The 19,799-nt window shown below is 41.3% G+C and overlaps 1 protein-coding gene across 1 annotated transcript in view; it reads right to left on the reverse strand.

The window, feature by feature from the left end:
• maco1a (macoilin 1a) overlaps window positions 1-19,799 on the reverse strand; it is a 25,525-nt gene continuing 5,726 nt past the window's right edge. The window contains exons 6-11 of the mRNA XM_062530237.1: window positions 19,130-19,772; window positions 18,129-18,287; window positions 15,754-15,936; window positions 14,458-14,578; window positions 12,649-12,823; window positions 1-2,568 (exon numbers count right to left, since the gene is read on the reverse strand). Of these exons, the coding sequence (XP_062386221.1) occupies window positions 2,366-2,568; window positions 12,649-12,823; window positions 14,458-14,578; window positions 15,754-15,936; window positions 18,129-18,287; window positions 19,130-19,772 (1,484 nt within the window). The 3' untranslated portion in view covers window positions 1-2,365. The remainder of the gene's footprint in view (window positions 2,569-12,648; window positions 12,824-14,457; window positions 14,579-15,753; window positions 15,937-18,128; window positions 18,288-19,129; window positions 19,773-19,799) is intronic.

Here is a 19,799-nt window from a genome sequence, read left to right on the forward strand (position 1 = left end):
GCCATTTCAAACATCTTGCATAACCCAGCAAGATTTCATTTAATGGTTTCGTAAACCCCACAGAGTGAGCAAACGCAGCGGAGATCAATTCTAGAAAGTAACGAAGTGGACGAGCAACAGAGAGAAACAAAACTTTTTTTTTTTTTTTACTTTTACTCTCCACAAAAGTTTTACAAAAAGAAATTCAATAATCCAGTACAACGCCATTGCAATCCACAGAAATACTTTTCCAAGGTAGGCCATAAAACACACAACATGGTCAACGCTAAAAGGAAATGGGCGGGTGGACTTGGGAGTGAGGGTTGGGAGAGAAGTACAGTAAAGATAGATGCAGCACTTTCACAACTTCATCCCACTGGAGATTTAAAAAAAAGAAAAACCCTAAACAAAACAAAACTTACAAAAACAAATTTAAAAGCAGATGAGCTGCTCCTCTTTGTAACATGATGCAACCACTGAAAGAACATAACTCCAAAATGGCGAGGGGTGGGGATTGGGGATGTAACCAAAGGCTCACCCTTTCCTTTCCATTCTTACAATCACAGAAGGAAAACCAAATACGCTCCAGTGCTTTCGCCAACGTATTATCTTACATTATTATCATCATAGTCATCATTTTAAATAAATATGCATGGAGGAATACGAAACAAAAACATGAACGCAGAAACAAACACCCATTAACTTGGCACTTTTTGACTAAAAAAAAACAAAAACAAAATCTAAACGAACAATTCAAATCAAAACATTCAGCAGAAAAAAAGTTATTTTACATTGTCGTAAACAAATCGATGGCGGCCAGCGGGCCTGATGAGGGGTGGGGTCCTTGCAGGGGGCATTTGGCAGGTTGGACTTAACACAACCCCCCACTCCCACTCAAACTACCACATCCACCTTTTCCCTTACACCATGACAGGGGTCACTGAGGAGCTAAGCAGAAACAACACAATTGGGTCAGGTGTGTATGAGTTGGAGTGTGTGTGTGTGTGTGTGTGTGTGTGTGTGTGTGTGTGTGTGTGTGTGTGTGTGTGTGTGGGGGGGTTAGGTAGGAAGGGACTTGCTAAGGATTCTGGGAGTCTGTAAAGAAGTGTCAGACAAGTATCTTGCAGAGTGTGTGTATATGTACTGTATGTGTATGTGTGTTCGAAGAGATCTCAAGGCACTGTGTAGTATGACAACTGGCAAATATCAGTTACCTAGACATCATCATATTCAATGTGTTTTTTTTTCTTCTCTTTTTTTCACGGTTGTTGTTTTGCATTGCTTAAAGAATTCTATGTCCTATGTAATTTTGGTCCAAGAATAAAACATTTTGCAATTAATTCAAAGAGATCAACATTCCCCAAATGTTTTTGCAGCATCAAGTTAATGAGTACACCATGCCACAGTCCGTCCCTTCTGAATGAACTCTTCTCTTGAGAAACCAGGCGAGTTTCAGAATACAAAACAAATCTTGGGCTGGTCTCGGAGACCAAGTGTTAGTTTTAGAGTATCCATGTTCAGTAACAAAAAACACACATGGCCAAGTGTGTTTAAAAAAAAAAAAAAAAAGTTCCAATGATGAAATGTATTTTCTAAGAGGAAATGTACATTGCTATGGTCATAACTGGACTGAAATGTGCTTTTTCCAAAACAATCACAACATTTCAGGAAAAAAGTGGACAAATAAATTCACAAACTGTTTCCTTTCAAAGGATATGACATAAAGCATAATTTGTCGGCTTTGTTTGTTCCATTTTCAGTTACATTCATTGAAAACTTAAGAGATGGTAACATTTACATCAAAGTAAATGTGCTGCCACCATTTTTTGACATATAAAAAAGTAACTAGTGGCAAAACGATGTTCCGTCTTAACTCTAGAACGTCTTTCTAAAGACCCATGAAAACACGTGGGTGCTAAAACAAACAGCTTTTTTGACGGCTTCCGAGAAGACATTTTATGTGTATAAAAATGAGGGAACAAAAATGGGCAGTCTTGGTTAATGATATCCCTTACTCTCCTTATTCCTCATTCTCTAGCCAATGAGCAAACGAGTCACACTACAAAAAGGCTCAACTGGGGTAGGGAGAAAAAACAAACAACCAAAAAACACAAACAAACACACACACACACACACACACACACACACACGCACACACACGCACCGCACCACACCAGACCACACCACATCCCACAAAACCCAGTGGAACACATACATACACAAAATCTTGTCAAACTGAAAAGAAAAAAGAAAAACGAAAAACAAAACAAAAAAAAAAAACACGGGGAAAAACAAAAAATGGAGGCAGGGAATGAAAGGCGAGCTGGAGGGATGGATGGATGGATGGCTTGCTGGAGGGAGGAAGGAGTGGAGAGGAGGCCAGAGTTCACTTTTTGAGGGGCTGGTAGACGGAGGCGTTGGGGTCCAGGCTGGAGGGACTGGTGTCCATGAACTTGGAGGAGTAGTGGGGCGCCACAGGGCTCATGCTGTTGGCCTCGCTGGTGTAGGAGATGCTGGGCATGACGGCCATCACCTCCGCAATCTTCTGCTTCAGCTCCTTGATCTCCTGCTCCTTCTGCATGATCTGACCTGCAGGCAAGAAGGGTGATGGCGTGAGAAAGTTAGTTCAAGAAAGTGGGAACATCCAAATAAAAAAGGTGCCAGAGCCAGAGAGTTAAGATCCAAGATGAAGTGACAGGTCCGCACTTGTTCTCGATTAGTTTAATTTATTTAGAATTCAAGTTAACGTTTGGAGCCGTACGGCTTTTTCTCAGACTTAAAGTGTGAGAAAGAACATAAGAAAGAGCAAAAGAAAGAAAGAACGAAGGAAAGATGACAACTTAAAGAAGAAAGGAAGGAAGGAAGTTGCCAACTGTGTGATGGCAATAGGCTGGTGAGCAGTGTAATTCTTATCCGTGTGTCTCACTACTCACAAAAAGTCAGCGATATTCAGCTTTTGGGTGACATTTCAAGATGAACCTAAAGTCCACTAGAACCTTTACACGTGAACTTACAGTAATGTGACCTTCTCTAAACTTTTCAATACGCATGTCCGATAGTTCTATGTTTCAGCACTTTCTGTACTGAAACGTTACATTTCACCCAAAACCCAGATATCCCTAACTGCCTGTGAGTAGTGTGTGTTACTTGACTCAACAACAAAACAGCAACCCATAACTACGATCGATGCAGTGGATGAAAAGGTCTAGAGATGTGTGGGTGTTTGCGTGTGTGTGTGTGTGTGTGCGGGCATGGTTTTCCTTCACCTTTGCTACCCCTTCATGCCGTTACCTTAAAGAGCAGATCTGGTTTGACAGCATTACACCTCTATACCCAGCAGTCATAACAACACATAAACCCCAGCAAAGCTACATGCACTGAATAGAGACAAAAGATCTACCAGGGGCCATATTTTGAGAGAAATAACACAAGGTGAGATCACACAAAGATGATTGGCTCTTTGCACAGTGACACGGTCACACTGCAGCAGAACTGGTTAGGATGGCTGGCAAAAGACAACACTGTCTCATTCATTATAAGTTAGCTCCGTATCTGACCTTAGGCTACAGATATCTGAACAATCTAGACCTGCCCAACAGATGAGAAAATCATAATAGTAGCACATAACAGGCATTCCTAACAGGGGCAAAGCTGTGCAACAGGCTTGTCATCAGGTCATTGCCAATGCCCTTTGATACAAAGTTTCTGTCTAATAATTCTTTCTAAATCAGTCGTACAAAATGCATAAAAACATAAAAAAAGATTTCATTAGAGCTTTTCTTTCTTTTTTTCTTCTCTTCTCAAAAGCAGCCCAAATCACTCAGCGGAAAAAAAGTCCAATTCCCCAGAACACCTTCATTTGACTAGAAAATTACAGGTTTGAATAAAAGTGATTGGCTATTCACGTCTAATAATAAAGAGCATGATTGAGCAAGTGTGTCACAAGGTGTGTGTGTGTGTGTGTCGGGGAGCACAGACAGCTAGAGTGGGCCAATGCCATGAGGTGTGTGTGTGTGTGTGTGTGTGTGTGTCAGGGAGCACAGACAGCTAGAGTGGGCCTAGTTGCTTAGCGGGAATTTGGCCCGTGGTGAAATCCATTTCATGACCTAAGTTGTAGCAGACCTCCGTCACCATTTAATGGTAAAATATCTAATGAAGGATAAGTTTCCATTCAATTTAGCTGAACCAGATATTGCTATTCAAGCATTAAGATTGATACTTCAGGTAAATGTCTAACATGGTTAACTAGAAATGCAATTCCAAGGAATTACCAGTGCATGAAAATGCTAAAAAAGATAGATAATGTAGATATGGTTACTAAGGTGTAGCTAGGGTAAACATGGTGGTTGCATAGTTTACAGAGAGTTGATAGTGTGAAGGTAGACAGTTTAAAGATGAAACATTCCAGTTCTAACTTAACTAATGATTTCTATTCATGTTAAAATGTTGATTAGCTAACTTAGCTAATGATTTCTAGCAGTTAAGCTAAAAATGCTAATTATGCTAGCAATGCTAACTTTACTAACAATGCTAACCAGGTTGATTAGCTAACTTATCGATGATTTCTAGCAGTAATGTTAAAAATGCTAACTATGCTAACAATGCTAAATTTGCTGACAATGCTAACCAGGTTGATTAGCTAACTTAGTTGATGATTTTTTGCAGTTATGCTAAAAATGCTAACTATGTTAACAATGTTAACTATGCTAACTAGCTAACTTGCTAGTGAGGACTTTTATTTTGAAACATTTGTTGCTAGGGTATCCATGGTGGCCACTATCAGGAAACAAGAAGTTACTGCAGTATAATCATGTTGGTTGCTATGGAAACGGTTATAAACACTTAATTTTAATGGTTGCTATGTTGGTTGCTAGGTACATGGAGGTTTCATGTAGTTGACTGGAGGCATAGTTGATGATAACTGACAGTTGGAATGGTTGAACATTTCAATAGTTGAGTAGTTTCAATGGTTAAATGATTTAATAGTGTATAATTGCAGTGAGGACCTTTATTTTGAAACAGTTGTAGACAGAGGAAGTAGTGAAACAGGATCTGTAGTCTTAATGAGATTGTATGCTTAAAGCCTGAGACAGAAGGTGCCTCTCATAGCGTTTACGCGTCCTCTCTCGCTCCTCACTGATCTACATAAAGAATGATGGAGCGGCAACAATGGGATAGTCTAGCCCTTCTTCTATCTTTCTTTATGTAGATCATTGAGGATCGAGGAGCGAGGGAGGACATATAAACGCTGCTTGAGAGGGACCCACAGTAAATACTTTAAAAGTTGTATGTAGATAGTCTAATTAATGTTGATAGACAGAATGTTTAATGGATGTTGATAGGCAGATTGTTTAATAGATATTGATTGACAGTTTAATGGGTGGATGAGTGAATGGTCTGAAGAAGATGAGTGGATAGAAGGTTGGATGGAATGTGCCTTATATTCTTGTTAAGAGAGACACTGATACAGCTCTCTGAGAGTAGTTGACACAGGTGTAATCAATTTAACTGGCTAGTCTTAAGAGTGCCAGAGTACTCTTAAAGCCTGAGACAGAGTAAATAATTTAAAAGTTGAATGTAGATAGTCTAATTAATGTTTAATTTAAAGTTTAATGGATGTTGATAGACAGATTGTTTAATAGATGTTGATAGACAGTTTAATGGGTGGATGAGTGAATGGTCTGAAGAAGATGAATGGATAGAATGTTGGATGGAATGTGCCTTATATTCTTGTAGAATGGAGAGACACAGCTCTCTACTGAGAGTAGTGGATACAGATACAGGTGTAATCAATTTAACTGGCTAGTCTTAAGAGAGCCAGCCTGAGACAGAGTAGATTGTTTAAAAGTTCAATGTAGAGCGTCTAATTGATGTTGTTGATAGGCAGACTGTTTAGAATGGGTGGATGAGTGAATGGTTTGAAGAAGATGAATGGATATAAAGTTGGATGGAATTAGGAGGACTTATTTTGATACTGTTGTGCGCAGAGGATACAGGGGAACAGAATATGTAGTCTTCAGAGAGGAGCCTGAGAGAAACTGACAGTTGGTGCCCAGGTGGCTGACCAGCTGGGGTAACATTCTAATTGCTGCCGTGATGTCATAATGAGCAATGTTAAGTCTATGGGGGAAATGGTGATAGTTTTTAACTAATAGTTTAAAAAGTATAAAAGTTACAAAGTTGAAAAATATAAAGCACATATGGCATAAGCAAGACCTACGCAACAAAGTTTGAATGAAGTTTCTACGTTAAACGGTTGAAGCTGAATTGCGAGCGTTAGAAGAAGAAGTTTAATAACTAGAAATGCAATTCCAAGGAATTACCAGTGCATGAAAATGCAGAAATAGATAGATAATGTAGATATGGTTACTAAGGTGTAGCTAGGGTAAACATGGTGGTTGCATAGTTTACAGAGAGTTGATAGTGTGAAGGTAGACGTTTTAAAGATGAGACGTTCCAGTTCTAACTTAACTAATGATTTCTATTCATGTTAAAATGTTGATTAGCTAACTTAGCTAATGATTTCTAGCAGTTACGCTAAAATGCTTATTATGCTAGCAATGCTAACTTTACTAACAATGCTAACCAGGTTGATTAGCTAACTTAACCGATGATTTCTAGCAGTATTGCTAAAAATGCTAACTATGCTAACCATGCTAAATTTGCTAACAATGCTAACCAGGTTGATTAGCTAACTTAGTCGATGATTTTTTGCAGTTATACTAAAAATGCTAACTATGCTAACAATGCTAACTATGCTAACCATGCTAACTACCTAACTTGCTAGTGAGGACTTTTATTTTGAAACATTTGTTGCTAGGGTATCCATGGTGGCTATCAGGAAACAAGAAGTTACTGCAGTATAATCATGTTGGTTGCTATGGAAACGGTCATAAACACTTAATTTTAATGGTTGCTATGTTGGTTGCTAGGTACATGGAGGTTTCATGTAGTTGACTGGAGGCATAGTGGATGATAACTGACAGTTGGAATGGTTGAACAGTTCAATAGTTGAGTAGTTTCAATGGTTAAATGATTTAATAGTGTATTATTGCAGTGAGGACCTTTATTTTGAAACAGTTGTGGACAGAGGAAGTAGTGAAACAGGATCAGTAGTCTTAATGAGATTGTATGCTTAAAGCCTGAGACAGAAGGTGCCTCTCATATAGCGTTTACGCGTCCTCTCTCGCTCCTCACTGATCTACATAAAGAATGATGGAGCGGCAACAATGGGATAGTCTAGCCCTTCTTCTAGCTTTCTTTATGTAGATCATTGAGGATCGAGGAGCGAGGGAGGACATAAACGCTGCTTGAGAGGGACCCACAGTAAATACTTTAAAAGTTGTATGTAGATAGTCTAATCAATGTTGATAGACAGAATGTTTAATGGATGTTGATAGGCAGATTGTTTAATAGATATTGATTGACAGTTAAATGGGTGGATGAGTGAATGGTCTGAAGAAGATGAATGGATAGAAGGTTGGATGGAATGTGCCTTATATTCTTGTTAAGAGAGACACTGATACAGCTCGCTGAGAGTAGTTGACACAGGTGTAATCAATTTAACTGGCTAGTCTTAAGAGAGCCAGAGTGTACTCTTAAAGCCTGAGACAGAGTAAATAATTTAAAAGTTGAATGTAGATAGTCTAATTAATGTTGATAGACAGAGAGTTTAATGGATGTTGATAGACAGATTGTTTAATAGATGTTGATAGACAGTTTAATGGGTGGATGAGTGAATGGTCTGAAGAAGATGAATGGATAGAATGTTGGATGGAATGTGCCTTATATTCTTGTAGAATGGAGAGACACAGCTCTCTACTGAGAGTAGTGGATACAGATACAGGTGTAATCAATTTAACTGGCTAGTCTTAAGAGAGCCAGCCTGAGACAGAGTAGATTGTTTAAAAGTTGAATGTAGAGCGTCTAATTGATGTTGATAGGCAGACTGTTTAGAATGGGTGGATGAGTGAATGGTTTGAAGAAGATGAATGGATATAAAGTTGGATGGAATTAGGAGGACTTATTTTGATACTGTTGTGCGCAGAGGATACAGGGGAACAGAATATGTAGTCTTCAGAGAGATTGTCTGCTTAAAGCCTGAGAGAAACTGACAGTTGGTGCCCAGGTGGCTGACCAGCTGGGGTAACATTCTAATTGCTGCCGTGATGTCATAATGAGCAATGTTAAGTCTATGGGGAAATTGTTAATAGTTTTTATTTAATAGTTCAAAAAGTATAAAAGTTACAAAGTTGAAAAATACAAAGCACACATGGCATAAGCAAGACCTACGCAACAACGTTTGAATGAAGTTTCTACGTTAAACGGTTGAAGCTGAATTGCGAGCGTTAGAAGAAGAAGTTTAACTAGAAATGCAATTCCAAGGAATTACCAGTGCATGAAAATGCAAAAATAGTTAGATAATGTAGATATGGTTACTAAGGTGTAGCTAGGGTAAACATGGTGGTTGCATAGTTTACAGAGAGTTGATAGTGTGAAGGTAGACAGTTTAAAGATGAAACGTTCCAGTTCTAACTTAACTAATGATTTCTATTCATGTTAAAATGTTGATTAGCTAACTTAGCTAATGATTTCTAGCAGTTACGCTAAAAATGCTTACTATGCTAGCAATGCTAACAATGCTAACCAGGTTGATTAGCTAACTTAACCGATGATTTCTAGCAGTAATGCTAAAAATGCTAACTATGCTAACAATGCTAAATTTGCTAACAATGCTAACAAGGTTAATTAGCTAACTTAGTTGATGATTTTTTGCAGTTATGCTAAAAATGCTAACTATGCTAACAATGCTAACTATGCTAACCATGGTAACTAGCTAACTTGCTAGTGAGGACTTTTATTTTGAAACATTTGTTGCTAGGGTATCCATGGTGGCCACTATCAGGAAACAAGAAGTTACTGCAGTATAATCATGTTGGTTGCTATGGAAACGGTCATAAACGCTTAATTTTAATGGTTGCTATGTTGGTTGCTAGGTACATGGAGGTTTCATGTAGTTGACTGGAGGCATAGTTGATGATAACTGACAGTTGGAATGGTTGAACAGTTCAATAGTTGAGTAGTTTCAATGGTTAAATGATTTAATAGTGTATTATTGCAGTGAGGACTTTTATTTTGAAACAGTTGTGGACAGAGGAAACAGTTAACAGGATATGTAGTCTTCAGAGAGATTGTATGCTTATAGCCAGAGAAACTGACAGTTGATACAGATGTAATCAATTTAACTGGCTAGTCATAAGAGAGCCATATGTATAGAGAGAGTGTATATGCTTGAAGCCTGAGACAGAGTAAATCATTTAAAAGTTGAATGTAGTCTAATTAATGTTGATAGACAGAGAGTTTAATGGATGTTGATAGACAGTTTAATGGGTGGATGAGTGAATGGTCTGAAGAAGATGAATGGATAGAAAGTTGGATGAAATGTGCCTTATATTCTTGTAGAATGGAGAGACACAGCTCTCTACTGAGAGTAGTAGATACAGATACAGGTGTAATCAATTTAACTGGCTAGTCTTAAGAATGCCAGAGTGTAGAGATACCTGAGCCTGAGACGGAGTAGATTGTTTAAAAGTTGAATGTAGATCGTCTAATTGATGTTGATAGGCAGACTGTTTAGAATGGGTGGATGAGTGAATGGTTTGAAGAAGATGAATGGATAGAAAGTTGGATGGAATTAGGAAGACTTATGTTGATACAGTTGATACAGGGGAACAGAAAATGTAGTCTCAAGAGCCTGAGAGAAAGAGAGAGCTGCTGCACCTGGACTGGCCACCTGGAGTAACATTCTAATTGCTGCCATGATGTCATAATGAGCAATGTTAAGTCTATGGGAGAAATGGTAATAGTTTTTAACTAATAGTTTAAAAAGTATAAAAGTTACAAAGTTAAAAAATACAAAGCACATATGGCATAAGCAAGACCTACGCAACAAAGTTTGAATGACGTTTCTACGTTAAACGGTTCAAGCTGAATTGCGAGCGTTAGAAGAAGAAAAATAATAAGAAGAATACTAGGAAGAACAGTACAGTGCATTTTCATGCACTGTAATAAAAAGCCTAGGAAGAACAGTACAGTGCATTTTCATGCACTGTAATAACTAGAAAAGCATTTCCTGAAGGAAATACCAGTGCATGGAAAGTCATTGCAAGGATTATGCTAGGGTACTTAAAGTGATTACTAAGGTGTTGCTAGGCTAAATAAAGTGGTTACTATTCTATAAAAAGTGGCTACTAGGTTGGTTGCTAGGGAAATCACATTGGTTGCTAGGGAAATCACATTGGTTGCTAAGGTGGTTGCCAGGGTGTCATTATGGAAGTGGTTGCTAGGTTATTACTAAGTAATTATAGTGGTTGCTTTGCTATAAAAAGTGTTATTTTAAATATAGTTTTGAAAAGTTATTGAAATTGGGAGAAATAGAGAGAGTGATAGAGAAAGTGAGAGGAAGTGAAGAAAAAGAAGTGAAAGAAAGTGCGGATGACAAGTGAGCTATCCAGTTCAATGGAGAGACACACAGAGAAGAAGTTCCATTGAAGTTGCTGAAGTCAGTGAGAGAACACTGGCAAAGTTGATTCCATTCTATTTCTTTAAAAGCTAATTATGATGTCACAAAGCCAATGTAAAGTCTATGGCAAAATAAAGTTTAGTTTTTATTTAATATCTCAAAAAGTAAAAGTCATAGAAATATGAAAAGTAATAGACTGAAAATTTGATGCAAGAGCTACGTGACAAAGTTTGAACCAAGTTCCTACGATAAGCGGTTAGAGTCAAATTAGGGCCTGGAAGAATAATAATAATAACTAGAAAAGCATTTCCTGAAGGAAATACCAGTGCATGGAAAGTTATTGCTAGGATTATGCTAGGGTGATTACTATCGTGTTGCTAAGCTGAATAAAGTGGTTATTCTATAAAAAGTGGTTACTAGGTTGGTTGCTAGGGAAATCACGTTGGTTGCTAAGGAAATCACATTGGTTGCTAAGGTGGTTGCCAGGGTGTCATTATGGAAGTGGTTGCTAGGTTGTTACTAAGTAATTATAGTGGTTGCTTTGCTATAAAAAGTGTTATTTTAAATATAGTTTTGAAAAGTTATCAAAATTGGGAGAAATAGAGAGAGTGATAGAGAAAGTGAGAGGAAGTGAAGAAAAAGAAGTGAAAGAAAGTGGGGATGACAAGTGAGCTATCCAGTTCAATGGAGAGACACACAGAGAAGAAGTTCCATTGAAGTTGCTGAAGTCAGTGAGAGAACACTGGCAAAGTTGATTCCATTCTATTTCTTTAAAAGCTAATTATGATGTCACAAAGCCAATGTTAAGTCTATGGCAAAATTAAGTTTAGTTTTTATTTCATATCTCAAAAAGTAAAAGTCATAGAAATATGAAAAGTAATAGACTGAAAATTTGATGCAAGAGCTACGTGACAAAGTTTGAACCAAGTTCCTACGATGAGCGGTTTGAGTCAAATTAGGGCCTGGAAGAATAATAATAAAAATAAAAATAAAAAGAAAAAACGAAGGAATATCAATACAGTGCATTTCCATGCACTGTAACTAGAAAAGCATTTCCTGAAGGAAATACCAGTGCATGGAAAGTCATTGCAAGGATTATGCTAGGGTACTTAAAGTGATTACTAAGGTGTTGCAAGGCTAAGTAAAGTGGTTACTATTCATTAAAAAGTGGTTACTAGGTTGGTTGCTAGGGAAATCAAGTTGGTTGCTAGGGAAATCACGTGGGTTGCTATGGTGGTTGCCAGGGTGTAATTATGGAAGTGGTTGCTAGGTTGTTTCTAAGTAATTTTAGTGGTTGCTTTGCTATAAAAAGTGTTATTTTAAATATAGTTTGAAAAAGTTATTGAAATTGGGAGAAATAGAGAGTGATAGAGAAAGTGAGAGGAAGTGAAGAAAAAGAAGCAAAAGAAAGTGGGGATGACAAGTGAGCTATCCAGTTCAATGGAGAGACACACAGAGAAGAAGTTCCATTGAAGTTGCTGAAGTCAGTGAGAGAACACTGGCAAAGTTGATTCCATTCTATTTCTTTAAAAGCTAATTATGATGTCACAAAGCCAATGTTAAGTCTATGGCAAAATTAAGTTTAGTTTTTATTTAGTATCTCAAAAAGTAAAAGTCGTAAAAGTATGAAAAGTAATAGACTGAAAATTTGATGCAAGAGCTACTTGACAAAGTTTGAACCAAGTTCCTACGATAAGCGGTTAGAGTCAAATTAGGGCCTGGAAGAATAATAATAAAAATAAAAATAAAAATAAAAAACGAAGGAATATCAATACAGTGCATTTCCATGCACTGTAAAAATAATAAAAAGAAAAAGCCTAGGAATAACAATACAGTGCATTTCCATGCACTGTAATAATAAGAAGAATAGGAAGAACAGTACAGTGCATTTTCATGCACTGTAATAAGTATATAGATCAAAGCCGTTTCAATCAGTAAAAAAAAAAAAACAGGTCTGGCACGATAACATCAGCAGATTCCACGTGAGGGGTTTAGAACCACACTAACCAAGCCGAGAGAGAAAGAGACAGAATCATGAAAGGGGCACAGAGAGAGAGAGAGAGAGAGAGAGAGAGAGAGAGAGAGAGAGAGAGAGAGAGAGAGAGAGACAGAGAGAGACAGAGAGAGACAGAGAGCTGTTTGCCAACCTTGCGCAATCTCCAGCTGCCTCTTGGCGTCGCCCAGAGCGGAGAAGAGGTCCAGCTTGATCCGGGTCTCTGCGCTCAGGCTGTTCTCCAGGTGCTGGGTCTTATCCTGCATGGCCGACAGGGCCGACATCAGCACCTCCGTCTCCTTCTCGTTTTCCTTATATTTACGCAGCTCCTGCCAACGAGAACAACAACAAGCACAGAGACAACAGCACAGAGACAAGATGGTCAGTGCATTGCATTCCACTGCATAAGTTGCCGTCAACATTGTTCTACAGCAATTTCACGCATATAAGCCACGTTGTGTGTAAGCCGCAGGACAGTGTTTTAGTGAGTTAAAAGAAACAAAACCATATTGATACCATATTAACGGTCCCCGTGTATTAACCTCATAGCTGAAGAAATTTTGCAAAATCAATGTATAAACCACGGCTAATAGTCGGGAAATTACGATAATCTAACAGAGTGATGAAAATGTGAATTGTGCAAAAGTTCTGACTCGTGTTGTTCAAAGACTGATTAAATTGGCTAATAGACCTAATGAGCGTGTGATGAGTTGACTGCTTAATGTCACTGACTGACTGCATAATTGGTTTAATATTTTGGCATTTCCATCTGTGTAATGATTCATTTATCCCCATAGCTGCAATGAGCCAAGCACACCTTGGGGCTGTGCCAATCGGATGCAGAGGGTGGCGCCAGCGAGAGTGGGTATTTGACAGCTTTGTACAAAAGCACAGAATCAGACGCTGTTTGTCATCAACCTGTTCCGTTCACGTCACAACACCCTCTTTCTTCTCTCTACTGGTGTTTGCATGTTTCTGCAGGAGGGACAGGTGGCGTCTCCATGAGAAATGTCTCAGCAGACGTCTGTACAGTGGGGAGTGGTGCGAGGGCTCCGCACACACAGTGGAGAAGCAGCCAGTTGCAGCACGTTTGTGCAAGGCAAGGCCAGAGGGGCGTACTACAGAAACAGAGATTAGTTTGTAGTTTGCTGACGCAAATTCATATTTTCACAGGGGGCGGACATTGTGGCACTTGTGTCTTCTTGGTATTTTCAATTTCATTTTTTGAGTCGACACTGCACATTGCTTGCTGTGACGTGTGCACAAAAAACGCCAGGCAACAAGGCGGTCACCACAAACGTTTTGCTGCTGTTTGCCAAATTTGAACACACCTCTGGCGCGGCTCAACATCCAACTATAGTAATCTCTCGTAAAACTGCACCCCTCAGCTCTCTTTCGTTTGCGCTCGTTTGAACGACAGAGCCGACTGGCAAGTCTCTAAACCTGTCATCTCATTATCTTGAGGCTCATAGTCTGCTCAAGCAACTACTACAGCTACTGAGCCCCAGTGTCGGGACAACGTGGCACAATAAGTGACACTGTGAATGTCTGAAGTGAAGACCTCTGAAGTTTGTCTACACAAATGCTGCGGTCTTTGAGATCTGGTAACTTGCAATTAGACCTATGGGAAAATAACATGGGGATTTTGCACCTGTTAAACTCTCGCAGGGACAAAGAAGTCTGAAAATGCAGACATTTGGCTCAACACACTTTTGCCCTCTGCCTTCGAGTGGGCAGTGGGCACTGTGATCTGTGGTATGCAAACTTAGATTTTTGCTACCCCAGAGCTAACTTGCAGTGCAACTTGCCATAGGTAGTTAGGTGCAATTAACTCCCAGATCTCCTTATATGGGCAAATATGGCAGTTTTGGCTCTTTTTTTTTAATAGGCGAACTTCAGAGGTCTATGTGGGTGCTCTTATTGGGCTCGTCAGAGAGGAGGCGTGTCGAGGAGAGAGACTGACCTGTGCCTTGACCTCCAGGTCTCGGATCTGTTCCTCCTTCAGCTTCATGTCCTGCGTGAGCTTCTTGCACTCCGACTCCAGCTCGCGGATACGGCCGCGCAGTGAGTCCGTACACTCACCCCTGCAAGTAGACAGACACACACACACATAACACACACACACGGTAAAACAGGGATATTGAGTACATCTCACAGTGTGCCTATTTATTAGGAGTTTCCATTAAACTGTGTGTTTATGTTTAACAAGCAAATTATTATACCCACACTGCACTACGCTGTGTGCAACAAAGACAAAACATGTCATATACGTTGGTGTGTGTGTGTGTGTGTGTGTATGTATGTATGTATGTATGTGTGTCTCTCTGTGTTTCTTTGCATATATATACGTCTACATATTGCAAACAAATCTGGCACCTGTTCCTGAGCATGTGGGCCAGAGGCAAAGACATGAGCCACAACCATTTCCCTGGCTAAGCAGTGGATGGAAGTGTTGATGCAGATGCATGCCCGCCCCAAAGCACACCTGTTGCTTTGCATACAAATCAAACCTGGCAACGTATAGGTTTTTGCATGTGTCTCCATGTCAGCCCTGTGTACATACACACATATGGAGTATGTATGTATATCTCTGAGTGACCGAGTCTGTTTACACAGATCAGACAAAGCATCCCAGGTGCATGTACAGGCCTGTAGATATGTGTTTGCTCCAAAGAAACCAAAGATTCGCGACGAGATGAGTTGCAATGTTCTAAAACTTTGCCACCGCGACTAAACATGTTGAATGCTTTGCGACAGCTTGCAAAGACGTGCAACATTTAATTCACACCGCCGCAACTCCTTCTGCAGCGGTTTCGTCTCGTCGCAGATCATCGATCATCACATTTCACATGCACTTCTACATTGCACATAGCCTGGCTAGCGCCTACCACTTCTCAAATGAGACGTGGTCTGGTAACCAGACGTTCATTTTCTCGTATTTGTAAAAAATGCCGAGATCCGTTCATTGGATGTCTATCAAATGCATCTGTGCATGCATAGCTCATCATGGTCTTGCTTTCTCCCCTGTTCTGTGATTGGTCGCCAACATCAGGCGAAAATGTGGGTGTTAGTTAGTTTCCAGACTGCCTTAGCAGCGTGAATGAAATCACTGCGCTAGGCAGGATGGGAACACCCAGGCTACATTGCACATGCACGGTAGAATGTTTCATATGTGTACTCTGTGTGTGTGTGTGTGTGTGTGTGTGTGTGTGTGTGTGTGTGTGTGTGTGTGTGTGTGTGTGTGTGTGTGTGTACAGACCTGGAGGCTGCGGCCAGAGCGACGGCGCGTGCTGCCGTGGCCTCCTCCATCTTCTTCCTCTTCTTCTCGTCGGCGAGCTGCTTCTCGGCGGCGGCGCGGGCCTCCTGCTCGGCCTTCAGGCGCTTCTCCAGCTGCACGATGGTCTGCTTGTCCTTCTGCTTGGCCTGCACCGCGTTGTGGAGCCTGGTGGGATACACACAGTGTTTAAACACAGCAGGAAAGACAGACAGACAAACACACACACACAAAGATGTCGCTTCCTCAAGTCTCACATCAAATGGCTGGGCTACACTGGGAGTACGACCAAAGTGTTCCGTTTGCGGCGCAAATTTTTTTTTTATGAGACAGGATTAAGTTTTTTGAATGTGTGAAGCACTCAGGTCTGGTGTAGTCAGATCCATTGAATATGGTGGAAGCTATTTTTTGCAGTTCAAAAATTAAAAAGTTCAAAAAGAGTAGCTGTGTGCACATCCTTTCAGGTGCATGTCCGCAACACTGCTATTTGCTCCCGTTAAATGTTTAAAAAACAGGCAACGTTTCAACCCCACTGGGTCTTCATCAGCCATTTTGTTAGTGTTGCAGAAATTATTTTATTTTTATTGAAGCTAATTTTTGCAGCACATGCTCTGCAAACAAAACACTTTATGCACAGGCGGCTTTATGCATTTGCATTGACTTGTAATGACGCCAGTGTGAACCTTTCAAAGTTCTGCATCTCCTGGGTCTGCATCGCTCGCCATCACAACGGTAGTCACGAATGGCGATCTCCATTGACTGCTGTGCTGAAATATGAATGTTATTTCTTTGGCCTATTCTTGTTTATAGTTTGTAAAAGTTATCGAGAAATAGACAAAGTATATTCCAATGGCCTAGTGACTGTAACCAGAAAACAAGTCTGAGTTTATTTGCAGAGCTTATGTCAGTAGCGTGTTGCTACTCCTCACAGTAGGCTTCTTGACGCAGCCGGCTCAACAAACAGATACGAGATGACGAGATGTCTTTGCGGTCTGTGTTGCCTCAACACAAGATCCGATTTTTTTGGAGGTGCAGGTCAGGCGACCGGGGAGGGCTTGGTGGCGGTACACAGTGACGCAGACGGCTCTGTGGGGCTACGCTGTCGATTTGACGCAGAAGCATAAAACAGCCTTTAGGTTGCGCACCAGGTGTAGCCCCTGCTGTAAGAGCACTAAAGTGGGCCTAAGCACCCACGCATGAACGTTCCGGTGCACACACACTTACACACACACACCATAAAACTGGCAACATTTCGCTAATGGCAACATTTCACTAAAAGCACACACACACACACACACACACACACACACAAACACACACGAACACACACGAACACACACGAACACACACGAACACACACGAACACACACGAACACACACGAACACACACACACACACAGGGTGTGCTCTCACACCACATAGTGAAGAGGAGCGGGGGGGTAAATATATTAGCACATCTGTCACAACCAGGTTCCCTTCTGTGTGTGGGTACATGTGTGCTAAACATCTCACAATGGTGTCTGTTGAAACGTCCCTGCATGGTCTTGCAAACGTCTGTGGGTCTGTGTCTATCAGTCTTTCCAAACATTTTTCAAATTATATTAAAAACAATGGATATTATCAACATGTAAACGCCCTGGACCATGCCTGAATTCAGGCCTATGTTCCACAGGAGGGAATACGTTCTCTTTTTAACCTTTAGAGTTAAAATAAAAATGCTTATATTACCACAACAAACACACCTGTTAATTCCACTGTTTCATTATTACACAATGTTTTAAGACTGGCGCAAGGGATCAGTGTAAAAATGCCATAAGGGTGTGTGTCAGACTCAGAGACTTTGTCAGAATCTAATCCTAATCTGTGTTCAGAACAAACACACACACAACGATCTGCTCGAGTCCACATGGTGTGCAGTCATATGACTCACACGTCTGACACACTGAACAGCCACAAATCCAACAGAGGAATGGTGTGATGTGTTGTGACATGACCTGATTTAACCCATCAGCGCTAGCGTGATGGTGTGATACACGGTGCCTCCATTTCAAGGAAGAAGGGGGTGTTTTACTGTGGTGGTGAGATACAGTAGGCAGGGTGAACCCCGTTTGAACTTCCGGCGAATTTGGATTTCACCCAGCAGCTCAGGCTGGAAACCTGCACACCTTTCTCCTCTGTTCCCTGCCAGAACCTTTGGCTCCAATCAGAAACTAGCTTATCCAAAAGACGCACCGGATCGTTGGTCTGATTGTTAGAAGTCTGAGTGTGTGTGTGGTGTGTGAGAGAGGGAGAATGAGAAGTCTGAGAGAGTGTGTGTGTGTGTGTGTGTGTGTGTGTGGCGGGGTGGGGGGGATTCTCACCGGTTCTGCAGCAGCTCGTTCTCCTGGCGCAGCTGGCCCAGTTCGGAGCGCATGCTCCGCTCGGCGCTGCTCAGGGAGCTGATCTGGCTGCGCAGGTCCTGCTCCAGCTGCCGGCTGGCCTGCAGGTCCGCCTTCAGCTTCTTGATGTCCTGCTCCAGCCTGGGACGGGACACACACACGGATGTCAAGCACATTGAGTCTATGTACTGTATGCCATATGAAATGTGCTATATAAATAAAACTTGATTGATTGATTGATGTGAGGAGGAGCTAAAAAAAGAACAGTCATCACAGATGGTGGGCGAAGGAGTTCAAGAGACAGAGAGAGATGACAAACAGTCATGCTAATAAAGCACCCTTTGAATTTGAATTTGATAAGATATTGACAATTGACAATGCAAGGGATTGACAGGAGGGTGTATGTATTCATCAATGTTCAACACAAAAACGGATGTGAGGGGGAGATAAAAAAAAAAGGACCGTCATCACAGATGGTGGGGCGAAGGAGTTCAAGAGACAGAGAGAGTTAAGATATTGACAATTGACAATGCAAGGGATTGACAGGAGGGTGTATGTATTCATCAATGTTCAATACAAAAAGAGACAGACACACAGAAAGGCAGAGGGGGAGAAGGGTCTTAGAAAAGCTTTTCTATTTAAATACAGGGCTGATAGACAGGAAAATATCTGTGCCTGAAATGATCAAATACATTCAAAGACTATAGAGAAAAGCCTTCTTTGACAGGGCCGAGCTCAAGTCTGAATTCAAGCACTACGCCTGAACTCTATCAGGCCTGTAAATAATAATAATAATAATAATAATAATAATTAATGAAAAATAGTACTAAAAGACAAAATACTTCAAAAGTCAAACATCATATTGTTATTGAAGATTCAACAGTATTCAGTGTGAGTATACTCTGCTCAGAGGTGAAGGCAGAGAATCCCAAAAGGCTGCGTCAGGTGTCCAAAGACCCTTTGGTGTGAGAAGGGGCTCTTACCGCACGAGTGCATCCGGCTTACTCAGCTGGTTGTTGGGGATGCAGTTCTCCATCGTGTCCTTGTGCGCGGCCGGGCTCTTCCCGCCCGAGCACTTCTGCTTCTTCTCGTTCTTATTGGACGAGGAGGAGCCCGAGGACGACGAGGGCACGCTGCCGTTGGTGGAGCTGTGGCTGCGCGGCGACGAGCTCCCGCCCCCCGCCGTGGCGTTTTTATAGTTCTTATTGGACGAGGAGGAGGAGGAGGAGGAAGAGGACGTTGAGGAGGAGTTGTTGTTGTTGTTGCTCGGCGGCGCCCCAGCGGCGTCGTCTCGCACGAGCAGGTTCTCGGCGCTGCCGCCCAGCTCGTTATTGAGTCTCTTGCTGCTCAGGTGGTTCTCCATGTACTCCAGCTCCTGGAGCTTGGAGTCCACCGTGTGCAGGATGTTGTTGTTGATGCCTATGCTGTGCTGTTGCTGATGCTGCTGCTGCTGCTGCTGCTGCTGCTGTTTCTTGGCCTCGCGGTCTTTGCCACCGCCGCCGCTGTCTTTGCTGCCTTTCTCCCGGTATTCCAGCTCGGGCAGCGTGGCGGGCAGCTTCTTGGAGGCGGGAGCGCCGTTCTGGGACACTGCTGTGGAGTCGCCGTCTGACGTGCTCTTGTTCGCTGCTGCAATGGAGGTTGATGAAAGAGAGA

This window comes from Sardina pilchardus, chromosome 24, assembly GCF_963854185.1.
Source record: "Sardina pilchardus chromosome 24, fSarPil1.1, whole genome shotgun sequence".
In the NCBI taxonomy this organism is placed as follows: Eukaryota; Metazoa; Chordata; class Actinopteri; order Clupeiformes; family Clupeidae; genus Sardina; species Sardina pilchardus.